Here is a 14,789-nt window from a genome sequence, read left to right as displayed (position 1 = left end):
ACCCTCGCGGCACAAGTGAAATTCTCCGCCTTTGAAGAGAAAACTTCCGTTGGAACGTTGGTGCTCGCACCGTTCGCTGCTCCCCCCCCCCCCGCACCTCTTGTCCTTTGCTGGATCGCCGGAGCCGAACAACTAGGCGCAGGGCATTTCTCGACGACATTGGCGATCGAGGCGGCATTTGAAGGCACCAACCAGCCTTGGTTTTTCCCTTGTTTATTTAGTTATTTTATCCCTTGAGCTATCGCGCTGATAAAAGAATCGTGAACCGGACAAGTGATCGTAGAGAGGTGTAAGTGCGTAATGGGCTCCTCATCAGATGGAAGCAGCTAGCGTTAGTCTTCCTGGAAGCAGCCCTTCAACCTCAAGTTCATCTATCCCACGTCCTAGTCGGTTTTCTCCCTCCCCCTATCTCCAATCCATTATTCAACTTATTCGCTGCCTCGTTTAATCATCACGGTTTAAAAGAATTTTTTTAATACGTCCCTAAAGCCTGGTTGACTGGAAGTTCCAAAAATGCTTTAAAAAAAAAAAAGCAACTGGACTTCTGTTTTTTTTTTTTTCCTTGAAGACGTTTTCGCTTCTCTTCCAAAACGTCTTCAAGGGAAAAAAAACTAAGAAAAGTCCCAGCTGCCTTTCTAAAAAGCATCTTTGGGACAACTGTGATCTGGATGAATCTCCATAGACATTTGTCTGGCTGGGAGAACATCACTGACTTGTACAGATTTTCTCAAAGATAAATGCAGAAAAGTATAAATAGGATGTTCCACAGAAATTATACTATGCGGTTTCCCAGGAAAACATGCATTTCATGGAAGTTGCTCCACTGAGTTAAACAGATATTTACCCCCCAAATAATGGAAATAAGATTGCTGTTAAAGTAATACAACCATGCATTTTCTTTCCTGGTTGTTGGAACTGTAAGGATTCTGGAGCTGAGTTCACATAGCATACTAAACCAGGATTGGCTTAACCATGTTTACCGAATAAGCCATGTTAAATGAGTTCACAAACCTCTAAGCCACAAATAAGTTAACTGTGTTTTAATTTCCATATTTCACTCTCAGATTCAAACATTATATTGGGTTTGGGTCCTTAGTTTAGATTTGAGGTCAGTTTCATTTGGATTAGTTATTGCCCAGAGGAATAACTTCAAATAATGAAAAGGCTTCTATGAGTTCAAAGCCTCACAGAAGAGGCTGCTTCACTGTGTCTCTGAGTGATTTACTCTTCGGTTCTGCCCCCTTCCTTTGCTTAATTTGTGTAGAGTGTGTCTGAATGGAGTGTGATGTTGGTACACTCAATAATTCCCTTTAAATTGCTTATCTCTACAAAATGAAGCATTCCTGCATGAGCTACTCCACTGGTTTTGCCATTTCCCCACAAAGAGACACCTAAAACAAGGAGCAAGGAATAATTACTATATCATTTTATTCTACTTACATTACTACCTTTATTATACAAGGCAAAGATTGGAACTGCAAAATGCATTTTAATTTAATAGAATGCCCAGAACTTGTCCTAATCAAGACCCATGATCAGTATCAATGTTTTGTCCTAAAACATTACAAAAAGGCAATAGCCTCAGAGCAGTGTGTGCTGTGAGCATATACCAGCTTTTTCAGAACAATTCAAAAGGGAAGTGAGAATCACATTTTTGTGATGAGGGCTCCATCCAAATTTTTCTCACCTGCTAGCTACTTGGGCATTAAGACAACAATCAATGTTAGTAGCCACAATTTGGGCTGCACAAATCCAAAAAACCACTAGAAGGCAGCAAAGTGGAAGAGATTTCACTATCACTTAGTGGTGGTTCAGAGAGTTGCAGTCCAGATCTGTTAGACATGGCATAATTCTTAGACATTATGGTGATTGCTTGTCTTAGAATTAGGGACGATGGGCACTGTAGTACTACATATCTTGGGAGGCATTAATTCATAGAGAGGGAGACTTATTGTATATATTATTACACTTCCTATTACTGTAATACTATGGGTCTTGAGGGGGGATTTCAGAAAAATAGGAATATGCAAAGGAAAGATGTTGATATTCACAAAGAAACAAAAAATAATAATTCTACTATGGCAAGAACTTGCCGAACACAGCTGAATTCTTTACAACTGCAATCCTGTGTTACAGCAATTATAATTCTGATTTAACCTTAGAATCAGTTGTATAATATTACAAACAAGTAAAAGGAAGAGCATTTCTTCTGGATAATCATGATCAGAATTCATTTGATACTGGAAGCAAACTAGACATTTCCCATTTGACTCTTTAAAAAACTAATGAAGATCTCATTTTAATATCTCCCAGGTAACCATGTAACATGTCTTTCATGCTATCTTTTGCAGACATGTTTTTAAAATGAGGATATTTGTTTATTATAGATTGGAGGGACCATACATGGTTATGAAATAAGAATTATATGCATTTTATCTTGATCATGGGCTGATTAACTGAATTCACTCATCACTCTAAATCACAGACTGAGATTTTTTTCATAACTATAATTGCCTAGATTCACATAACACCCTAACTTTAGAGACCCTAAAAAAAAACAGATCACATTATGGTTTAGGACAATACGAGGTTTCTCTTTCTCTTTATACAATGATAAAAATAACACCATTGTTCAGCGACAACTTCTGTTGAGAGAGCATTGCCAACTGATCAGAAGAAGTGTGGGACTGTTCCTAGGCTTTTAAATATAGTTAGTGATTCCTCTAACATGAATAAGAACACACCAAAGCCCTCATCTACAAATAGCAGATTCATAAATCATGGAGATGAAAAGGGAAATCAAGGTTACTTAGTGAAAAGTCCAGCTTTATGCAAGAATTTGAGCAAATACATTTTATCTATTTATTTGAGTTGTTTGCTGCCCATCTCCCTTCAGTATGTCAGTTGTCCAGCTTCTGCTTCAAATCATCCAGAAAAAAAGCAGCTCATTACTTTCTTCAGAAATTTGCCCCACTGCTAAGTTGCTTTTACTGTTGAAAAACTTATTTAAGGTTTACCTGGTGGAAAAAAATTAATAATCACCGGCAGCATTGTATCGTGATAGCATCCACAGATTGCTATAGACCTTTCAAGCTGAACTTTTTGCAGTCAAGGATGATATGTTGCCTGTAGATTGTCTGTCCCTGATGTAATTGCTGGAGATACATACAAGTTATGAGGCTAGAGAACAAATGATGACAGTCCCATTCCAAAATCCAAAAACAGTCTCTAACTAACTAAATTAGTTACCCCATTTGGAATTTCCCAGCTGGCAGGTTGAAGATGGATTTATGGAAAACAAACACTTTCTCCTATCTTGAGTACAGCATAATCTAGTCTGTCTTTTCTTATCGCTCCTATTTTGATGACTAGCTTCTCTTTGACAGGCCCATCTTCTGCTGCCAGGCCTGGAGGATGAAGACTGAAGAGGCTCCCTCTTGTCTGCAGCAGGCCATGCCAGTCTTGGGCTATGGTAAGTGCCTAGTTTTGGGAAAATGTGTTGAGCTCCAAAGAGTGTTGCTTGATAGTGAGATTGTATAGCGTACACCCTGTACAGTCCTCTAGTCCCTGTTGGTTACACACTAATTTGTCCCACTATAGCATGACTTTGGGAAACACTGATTTACCTGACTGTGTTGTTATATCTTCAAATCCTCATAACTTTAACCTTAAACTCTCTACTATTGACCTCACCCCATTCCTAAGAGGTCTGTAAGGGGCGTATATAAGCGCACCATTGTGCCCACCATCCCTATCCTACAGTCCCCATTTATTTGTACCCATTTCATTCATACTCATGTTTATTCTTATACCTATTCTCTTGTAAACAATTGACAAATTAAATAAATAAATTAAATAAAAATAAATAAACTCTATATTCTACTCAACAAATTATGTCAACTGAGTTTGATGGAATTCTATACTTTCTATGTTTGCGTAGTGTATTGAATGGGTCTATTAAAGTATTCATGAGATAAAGTCTACATTCGTATAACACTTTAAGCTTGACTGATTTTAACCTTGATTATTTGTTAGTTTGACATGATGCATGAATTCAACTGTTTATGGTTCAATACCTGGTGCAACTGCCCCAAATAGTTAAATTCAGTAGCTAGGTTGTGTGAATGCAACCAATGTGGCTTAATGGAACAATATTATGTGACAGCCATATGACTCTAATGTATGCCATGTCACCTTCTTAGAGTGGAACAGCTTTGCTGTCCTCAAATGAAGTAGAGGAAATCTCATCTCCAAGGCTGAAGTTCACACCAGCTAGTGTTTGGTGTCCCAACTCCAAGTCACTTATAAAGCCCTTCATGGTATTGGACTTGGGTACTTGAGAGACCGCCTGCTGCCAATTACCTCCCAAAGACCCATTAGATCACAAGGATTAGGCCTCCTCCAGGTTTCGTCTACTAGCCAATGTCATCTGGCCACTATCCAGGGGAGGGCCTTCTCTGTGGCGGCTCCGGCCCTTTGGAATGAGCTCCCCGCAGAGATTCGGACCGTCATCTCTCTCCAGGCCTTCCGAAAAGCCGTTAAAACCTGGCTGTGTCGGCAGGCCTGGGGTCGATGAGTTCCCTTCCCCTCTCGAATTGTGTGGCTGTTGGTCGTTTTTAAATTCCCTGTATTTTTTTTGTTGCAGTTTTTGTGTTTCCCTTCCCCTCCTTGGGTTTGAGCGCCGCCCTGAGTCCCGCCTGGGAATAGGGCGGCATATAAATAAAATCAACCTCGAACCTTTTGCTTTAGGGATGGAGAGAAGGGGACCCATCTCTTGTATTTCACTCCAAGGGGCAAAATATCTACAGCTGATCTGTTTTTTCCCTGTGGGGAAAAAACATGGGTCGATGCCAAGTTAGTCAAACCTGAGAACAAACCCTGACTTCATCTTCCCCACAACAATATATCTGGGGGGAAAAAAACAGGGGCAAATCTCCATTAAAAAAAACTTTTCATGCCAGTGAGAAGCTTAACATTTTCACATTAGTCAAGAAACTTAGTTATGAGTTAAGTCAAACTCTTTTAAACGCCAAAGGCTCTTTCTTCTACACATAATACAGCTTGGTTTAAATGAAGAGCATTATTTGTTTATTAATTGCTTATTTACACAAGCTTCTATACTAACCAATATTTTGACTTGGAGTAGCTTACCAAACTTAAGTAATTATGGTTCAATTAAGGATAAAAAGTATAGAATATACCAATAAGCAAGCAAAAAATAAACATCTCAATCATTCAACCCCATGTCATCACTTCTTTAGAAAAGCAATATTTCATCCTTCTCTATAACTCCTCTTAAAAAGCCCTGTTTTCACCGCCCTTCAGAGCAGTGTCAGAAGTGATACATCCTTATCTCTGGAGATAAGCTGGTCCAGAGACAAGTGTCAAACTCATCAAAAGGGCTCACCCCTGAGGTCCCTGGTGTTGACATTCCTTCAGCATGGCAAGCTGGAATAGGCCCTTTATCTTGGACCTCACCAGGTGGGTAGATTCCACATTAGAATAGCAAATCTTGCAAATACCTTGATCCTAAGCCCCAAAGCCTCTATAAAGAAGATAACCTCGAATTGCACCTGGAAGCTAATTGGCAACTTGTACAAGTCCTCAGTAGTGTTACAGGAAGGAAACGGGTCATGCTTGTTAGTATGAGGCTGCTGTACTCCAGACCACTGAAGCTTCTTGTTGACCTTCAAGGATGGTCCATGTAGACCAAATTGCAGCAGTCCATACATGAGGTGACAAGGCTATGAATGACCCTCAGACTCTTACGTGAAAGGAGAAGGATGGCACTAGGATTCTAAGCAGGACGCAAAACGCTTTCAAAAGTTAAGCATGGATTACTTCCAGAATTAGGAGGCTTCCAGAGTCACTCTGTTTTGCTATGGATAAATTAAAGCCTTGTTTCTCCATCCAATGGACTACGATGAGTGTCCACCAACCCTAAATCTTGCAAGCCGCCCAAAGGATATCTTGCTTATTCCAGCTAATGTCACCAAGTATTGCATAGTCATCAACTAGAGTTATTAAGGCTTGAACCCAAGTAGAATTGCCAAGTAGCAATTTCATCAAGAGTATTCTGCAGCTGCAATCCTGCCACTGTCTCAATAACTTCCCCTAAAACTTGAGGCCAATAGTTGATCAGAATAATTAGGCCAAGTGATAGCTTTTTGAAGAGGGGACATACCACTTTCAAGGTAGATAGCATAACCTCCTTACCAAAGAATAATGTGATCGCCATCCACATCCACCCTCCCATCAGTTTTCTGGAAGCTTTCACCTTCCAGTTTGGGAGAGGCAGTGGTGGGTTTCAAAATTTTTAGAATTTTGTAGGTGTGGCCTGCTTTATGGGAGTGGCTTGCTGGCCATGTGACCGAGTAGGAGTGGCTTGCCAGCCATGTGACTGGGTGGGCGTGGCCAACTTGTAAAATGTGGTGAAACTCATTTAACAACGCTCTTGCTTAGCAACCAAAATGTTGGCTCAGGAAATCTCTGGCATTGAATTGTGCAAGTCTTAAAGCTGTCAAGTTACAAGACCCTTGCAGCCATAACCCTTTAGGGAAAAAACCCCAGGGATGTTCAAACTTGACAGCTTTAAGACTTTAAGGTTTACATGACTTTTAGAGGTGGGCGGGGTGATTGGTGAGCCAATCAGTGAGTGGTGGGCGGGGCAAGCGTGATGCAGATGGGCGGGGGGGGGGGAGCTGGAACTGGTTCCAAATGGCACTGTAGATTTGTGGAACCTCTTCTATAGAAGAGGTTAGAACTGGCAGGAACCCATCCCTGGGGAGAGGGATCCAATACAATGATGGTGGAGACCCTCGGGGTCAAACCAATCTAGATGACATCACAAAGTAATGTAACTGTCATGACAATTGGACTTGCCTAGCCAGCATGCAATTCCATGTAAGGGTGAGTTTATCTTCCAGAGGTCTCACAACTAAATTTCAAGTATGAGAGGGTGGATACTGGTTTTTTTTTTTTTTCTCATTCAAGCCTTCCATTCTGGAATTTTCTTCCTACCTTCAAAAAGTAAATTTTTTTCCCAATTGAGCTTATCTCCAGGAGACTTCATGTGTACATCCTTGTGATTTCTTTGGCAGCAATTTGGAAGTGGTTTGTCATTGGCTTTTTCAAGATCCCCCACCCCAACTTTCCAATCCCTCCTTCCCTTCTCATTGTCTGGTTCACACATACTATGTATACATTTTCATAACATACATTATTCTTTTGAACTTGAATATATTGTTAGCCACTTTAGTGTTGTTTCATATTAATCAAAGAGGCTAAATTATCTTACCGAATAAACAGTAGGGCATCTCAAGTACTAAAATTATACTTAAACAAGCTTTATCACTGTAAATTTAAAAAAAAACCCAACCGGTATAGTTGATTGAAAAAGCATACAGAGAAAGAAACTTCTGTAATTGAAATTCAAAAGGTACCAGACTGCTTGTAGTACAAGTTTGTTATTTTATTTGTACTTTTTTCCAATAAAAAAGTACAAAAACAATAGTAACAGTGATAAATCATTGAAATAATTATGGAAACTGACTTATTAATATCCAATTAATATTATTTTATATTAGATAGGATTAGAGAAGCAGTGCACAAATATTATGATTGCTTTTGCTCTATTTTTTAGGCTTTTTAAATAAATACCCACATTGTGTTAGTACTGTTCTCAGGAAACATGAAGACTAGAGATTTTAAGCAAAATATTAATTTAACTTTGGTACCTGTTGTTTGTGAGAATCCTCCTCTCTATTCATGTGTGAATATGCATGTGGACATTTATGAATTCAAAGAAGAGAATCTTGCCCCGAACTATGTTATATCCATAGTATATTAGTGCACAGTGAAGGGTACAATTGGAAGATAGCAGTTACCAGGAAGAGACAGAATAGATGCCAGGGGAGAATGTCCAGAAAGATTATTTATTCTTTGCCTGGAAAATCATGCAAATGAATAACAGAGTTGAAAAGGACTTTGTAGGTCATCTAGTCCAACATCCTATTCAAGCTGGAGGCCCTATATTATTTCTGACAAGTGGCTGCCCAATCTCTTCTTGAAAGCCTCCAGAGATCATCCCTGCCAAAGTGAGCCAATTTGGTCAAGAACTAAACGGTGTTATTACAATGGAGGCCAGGCGTGGCTTTCAACTTGGTGGGAATTACATGAGAAATATTTCTGAAGTCTCCCTGCTCAAAGGAAGCAGCTATACTAAGTTAGGTATTTCCTGCAAATTAGCCTCCTTCTAGGCTGGGTTCACAGGTGAGAAAGAAGGTAGGATTGTTGCTTGTTTTAAGAATGGTGTAAAAACATCTTTTGTTCTACAATCAGTTCTGACCCTTCAAGGATAAGGACCTCTTTCTCTTTTGCATGTAGCTCCTTTGCACTGCAAATTGCACTGCAGAGTTAAGTAGAGCTGGTCAGCAGCCTATGCTTTATTCAATAGAGTTTTACTCCCAGGTAAGTCTATATAGGATCACAGTCTGCACAACATTCCTGGATTGCCTCTGTAAGCACTGATGAAGTCTGGGGGAAAATATATCCCACTCAGTAACTCTCAAATAAACAATCTGGAAGCAAATAATATGTGGAAGGGAGTACAGAGACCATTGGAATGGTATCTCTGGGACAATTATGCCAGAGAGTTTCCACTTACGCAGCAAACCTTGGCATTTTGCTGTTAAATAAACAGAATAACACTGCACAAGAGAGGATTGTTTTCACAAAGCCCAAACCATCTCCATTTCTTTATGACTTTTAATTTCGGTCTGAGTGCAGGCATGATCAGGCTGTGGATATGGGGAGAAAAACAGATCTTGGTTAGAAGAAAAAAGCCTTGCTCCCAGTTATTACCATCTCCCTTTGCCCTCGTTGTAGGGCTGGGTGTGTATTAAATCTGCCAAGGACTGGAAGAGAAATATATTGCGGTTACAATATCTGTGAAAGTGAAGCTCCAAGGAATTGCAAGGCTGATTCTGATAAAACCTTTGTTATTTAGTTATGCTCGTTGCTGCTTGGTTCACTTACTCTGAATTAGCTCGGATGAAAAAAAAGGGGGGTTGTGTGTATGAAGAAATCAGAGAGCATGATTGTCATGCCAAAGAGGACAGGGCTCTCCTACCTTTAATAACCAGGCAGAGGAGGAAAGTTTGAAAGGTGCTGCTTCTCCTGAGAATTATACCTTATCCATAGCAATAACTCTGCCACCATGTCTCTGCCACTCTTGATGCCCCTCCCTTCCAAAGAAAAGGCCTTTATGATGAATGTGACAACTGGGGACTTTCTTCTCTTGTTTCAGGAAGGCACATGGCAATAATGAGATTTGTTATTCTTTTGATAAAGCCTATAGGGGTTCACAATGCATGGCTTTTATACTGTGGAGGTAGATTAACCCAGCTTTCCTCAATGCACCATCTTTCAAATGCTTTGGGAGAAGATATCCTGATCTTCTGATGTCATGATATGCTGGCTAGGAATTCTGGGAACTGTAACCATCAACACATCAGATTGGGCAAGATCTGCTCTTGCACACCTACCACAATCTTACCTAATCCATCTCTGTCAAATGTGTATCATGGTCTCAAACTTCTAAAATGATATAAGATTACATGATCCTTGCTAAGTAATAACAGTAATAACAAAGACTCAGCAGTGGATATGTTCAGAAACACCTGGAGATTTCAACAAAAGCTGGCAATTGGCCACCGAAGGGCTAGCAGCACAGCAACATAAACCAACTTAGATTTAAGTCTAATTTTTCGCTTGCAAGGGGGGGAAAAAGATTGGAGCATTCTTGCTGCAACTTTCACATGCCAGTAATTACCATCAAAGACAATAAAAGTTTTCATTTATTCAAGTAACCTATACAGAAGCTAACAGCAGCATGTACTTATTTGTGTAGTACAAACACAATCAAAAACAAATGAGAGATGCAATGATGTGTAGCAAGGAAAATGTTTCAAGTCAGATTCAGACATGTTTTTACTCCAGAATGCTCAATCCCATTTTATATCCCCTTTAGTGCTTCCTTCCCTCCCCATAATCAGAATTTCTTACCCATTGAACACCCATAATCTTTATAGGACTGTTGGGAAGAATTTCTTTCTTATGGCCCTCCTCCCCAAATACTTTTCCAGTTTCTATTAAATGTTGCCTTCCTCTAAACTTGAAAATTCCTCTTTTCCTACTGATGCCCTTTTCATTGCCATTATTTTGATGATAATATACATGTAGCTTGAAATGAAAGGTTTGGGGAAATTACGATTGCTGTACCATATATATGTAACAGAATGAGCCCCACCAAAGTCAGCAAATCTTATTTCTAAATAGATATAGAGATATAAAATAGATCAGAAGTTGCACCTTTAAGGTTGAAGAGGCATATTTAGAATTCCGGAATGTGTTTCTTATGCTGCAGTGAAAGGCAATCGGATGAAATATTCAACTGAAATGCCTTCACATGTAAAATTAAAAAATATGTTAAGAGCCTATCAAAACATCCCTTCTCACGCCAGTAATTCAAACGCTTATGGATGGGAAGATGTCTCTAGTTCTTTTTTCACCGGGTTGATAATTGATAATGTACCTGCTTAATGACTCCCTTAAATTAATATATATGTGTAATATGCTTAATATTTGCACAATAAAAGGTCTTTTTTCTTTAAAAAAATTCACATTCTTTCATGGGTCCCCACCTCTTTTTTATTTGATTGGAGTTCTGATCCGTAGTAATAAGCAATTAAATACCATAAGTCAATTGTAGTTGTTTTTGTGGTCATGGAGTAAAAATTGAATTGTTTCCTCTTTATGGGATACCATTATATCCCCCACACGTGCTTCCTTTTTGGATCAAGACAAATGAAGTATTAAGTGAAACACACCTCTTGGTTCTTTTACCCTTACCTTTCTTTCAAAATAAAAAGTAAGCTATTTCAAGACAATCATGCCTGTGACCCAGTGATCCTCGAGGTGTGATTTGTAACCCAATAATTCATGTCTAAATTCACATAGCTAATGCTGAATAAAGACCTATACTGTATATTGTTGATGTAAGTCTTGTAAGCCAGGTTGGTAACCCATTCGGTTTTAATTTAGAACTTTTTTCAGCGAGGGAAAACCTAGGCTGATAGATTTTTCCTGTATGAGTTCTGGTGGGAAACTTTGCCTTTTTTTAAGACAGCTCTGCATATACTAGGACCACCCCTACTACTAAAGTATTTTCAATATATTAAAATTAATATTGGTTTACACATTGTACTAAGCCTGGATTTGTTTTGACTAAACTTGAATGAATAAACTACTGTCCTTGTGTAATGCTGAAGTTTGAAGTTGACCATCAAGAATTAGCACTTGAGCAAAAGGGAAAGGAGGCAAGCTAATTATCCGATTAATCTCCTTTGCCGTGTGAAGCTATATTATATTTCTCTTAAAATTATTCAATTTGTACTAAGATCATTTTTTTCCTTAGGTAAGTTGATATAATAGTCCTTTGATATTAGTCTAGATATTTTCCTCTGGAAAACACAATTGATTTTGGCTTTTCTGTAATTTTCTCCTTTCTGAATTTATATTCCTTCCCATGGATTACCATTTACATTATGCAAATGTTCCCTTATGAATCAGTGATATATTCCCTCTCTTTTGGAGATGGGATATGCAAGGGACTATCTCAGTGGAGGTGGGGAATCACTTTTATTCCTGCTTTGAGTATGGAGATGCTTGAAACTTTTTATATATACTTATTTAGATATACATACATACCTATATATTACAGAAAATAGCATCCCAGCTCACCACAATGACCATAGGAAGCATACAGCCTAGAATGCCAGTTTGGTGTAGTGGTTAAGATGATGGCCCAGAAACCAGGGGACTGTGAGTTCTAGTTTCACTTTAGACACAGCAGCCAACTGGGTGACTCTGGGCCAGTCACACTCTCTCAGCCCAACCCACTTCACAGGTTTGCTGTTATGGGGAAAATAGGAGGAGGAGGAGGAAGCATTGGGTATGTTAACTGCCTTGAGTTACCTATAAAGTAACAAAAGCTGGATAAAAGAATTAATAAACAATATAAATAAATACAGAGTAAAAAAAACCCTCCCCAAAATAGCTGCATTTATTTTTTTAAAAAATACAATAATAAAGGAATAATATAGCATATGTCTGGGGTTGAAAACTAATTCCATTTCTAGTCAGTAAAATTGTTACTAAGCAATCCAGACAGTGTGGGGGGGTGTCATGTAATCTCTCACCCCAAACACCATGGAACTTGTAACTCTTTAATGCCAAAACCATCCAAATCTCTGGGGACATGGTGCTCCGTAGGGCAAGCATAATGAAAAAGAAGGCATGGCTTCTAGATCCCACAAGATGGCACTTGCCTAATAGTCAGGATAGACCTGGAATGTGCCTGCTGGTTTTGGTGGGACAAGCAAGGCAAATAGACATAGGTAGTCCCACAAGTAACTTGGCCCTCAGCCACAGATAGCTTTGTAGGACATAAGCAGCATTTTGAATTGTGTTTGGAATCCCACTGGGAGTCAGTGCAGCTTCCAGAATTAGTGGAGGTGGCAGATACCCTCAGGGAGAGAGAATCCCACAAATAACCTGGTCCTGTGCCATTGGGGACTTTAAAGCTAATAACCAACACCTTCAATCACTCCTGAGAAAGAAACTGGAAACCTGCACAGCTTATCCAGCAGTGGTGTAATATGGGTGAACCGTAGGGTACCCAAAACTGTGTGTTCTACCAATTACTGTCATACAGTATAATGCATTGCAGTAATCCAACTGGGAAACGGTGGCCATGGAACGAGTAACCGTGAGCGTGGCTTCTAAGTCCAGGAATGGGTCCAAGTGGTGCGCAAGATGAATCTGTGTGAATTGCTCACTAGCTCTGTCTTGAGAAGTGCAACCTTTGACAAGAATCGAAGATGGTACCTCACGTAAACCAGAGAGAACACACACACACACAAAATCCAGATCCACTCAATTTTGTTGGGGTTTATTTTTCACCCTACCTTAATATTGTGGTGCACATTTGCACCACTGAGGATCCAGCAACACTTTCTAGGAGTGCAACTGGAAGAGGTGATCCAGGGCTGCTTGATAACCAGGCCCCATGCAGTCCTGAGAAGGTGCAGCCAAACTGCGATCAATCTTTACTACAAATCTAATTTATCTCTCTTCTCAATGGATTTTCAGCCATGGCCAGAGAGAATTGTGTTGCCTGAGTTAGAAATAAAACATGGGCCAAATTATTTCTGTGCCTGAGACAGAAACCTCCTGAAGCACCTGTCTCTGGATGTAGTGGTGTAAAGATAACAATATAAGAAATAATATGCTGCTCATATATAACACCAGGTGTTGCTCTACATCTAGCTAAAAGTGAATTCAGACAGGAGAAATAAGAGCCAACAGTCAATTCTGTAAGCAGCCATGGAAAACAAGACCTCGGTTTTGGTTGTAATTTATCAGCAAGATTCCATTATCAGCAACCTCTCATTTGTTTTCTAGACAAATTGAACTTGAAATAAAAGCTTTGAAGTCTGTTATTTAGTTATGAGAAATATTTCTGTACTTGTCATCCTGTTGAACACTCCCAAAACATTTCACAAAACGATGAAATAGTTCTGAAATAAATAATTTAAACATGGCATGATAAAACAGAATAAACTTCCTTACGGGTAATAGTACAAAGATTTGTTACAAAATGTCCATGAATTCTTTTATGATTTTGTGGGTCTCATCACACAATGAGACAAATAATCAGTGTGCAAATGGAAAAGAGGGTTTTTTCTTATGTTTGCTTCCTTGTGAAAATTCCCAGACTAGTTTATTTCTTTGTTGCAATGGGCAGGAAATATATCTAAATGTTGTAAAGTCTGAAGGTTTAGTTCTGCTCTTCTCTGTTTTAAAATAAGTCTGAATTCTGATTTATTTTTGAATTTAATCTAACATTTTGTTCTGTATACGGTGGGAGTACTGAAAATCCATAGGAAAAGATCAAAAGGAGATTCAGCTACAGAATTTTAGAATACATCTTAATCTTGTCAGTTTATTCTGTTTAAAATATGCCCGCTATCAAAACTCTGTGCAGTAAGCCCCATCTTAAGAGTCACCCCCAGTTTTCTGTCTTGAAGTGAAAAATTCCTTCCCTAAGACGATGCCTAGTCTCATTCAGTGCCCTTCTAAAAATCAGTCTACTTTTTGTACTCGGAACAATTACGCTCATCTTTTTTAAAGGTCTCTTTTCCCCAGAAAACTTCTCTGTTTGGATGAATGTGGATACACATGTTTCTTGCTTAAATGGCATACTAATTTTCTTTTTGCTTTATTCAAAGAATGAGTTAGCAGTGACCATCTTAAATTCAACATTCATTTAATGGCTCCACTGTAACTCTGTTTTTTTGTGATCTCTTTGTTAGTTGCCTCTAATTTTCCATGCACTTTCCCTTTGTACTCTGTTAATAAGTTCAATTGACTGGGGAAAACCAATAGATGAAGCGTCTGGCGACCAATGAAGCAACTGACCATTCAAGCAATTAACCTAGATTTTTTTAAAAATTCATGCAACACCAGCCAGGCATTTGTCTCAGATCTTCACCAGCAATCAGAAACCCTGAAATTGCCCTGAAAAAGAGATGCACCAGCTTCCTTTTTGCATGCTAAAAACCAGCAGCAAGGAGGCAAATAAGCTGTCGCATCTGCACCACCTTTCTGTTTAAACCCTGCAAAGCATAATATCCAATGTGGCCAGAAGCTTCAGTCTAAGCTGCTGG

General features: G+C 39.1%; 1 protein-coding gene across 1 annotated transcript in view; it reads left to right on the top strand.

Annotated features, from left to right (window-relative positions):
• Positions 1–3,414: 3,414 nt before the first annotated feature.
• LOC116504512 (LIM homeobox transcription factor 1-alpha-like) overlaps positions 3,415–14,789 on the top strand; it is a 94,542-nt gene continuing 83,167 nt past the window's right edge. The window contains exon 1 of the mRNA XM_032211548.1: positions 3,415–3,472. Within this exon, the coding sequence (XP_032067439.1) occupies positions 3,415–3,472 (58 nt within the window). The remainder of the gene's footprint in view (positions 3,473–14,789) is intronic.

This window comes from Thamnophis elegans, chromosome 2 (genome assembly GCF_009769535.1).
Source record: "Thamnophis elegans isolate rThaEle1 chromosome 2, rThaEle1.pri, whole genome shotgun sequence".
Classification (NCBI taxonomy): Eukaryota; Metazoa; Chordata; class Lepidosauria; order Squamata; family Colubridae; genus Thamnophis; species Thamnophis elegans.
This window is presented reverse-complemented; position numbering and strand designations above follow the sequence as displayed.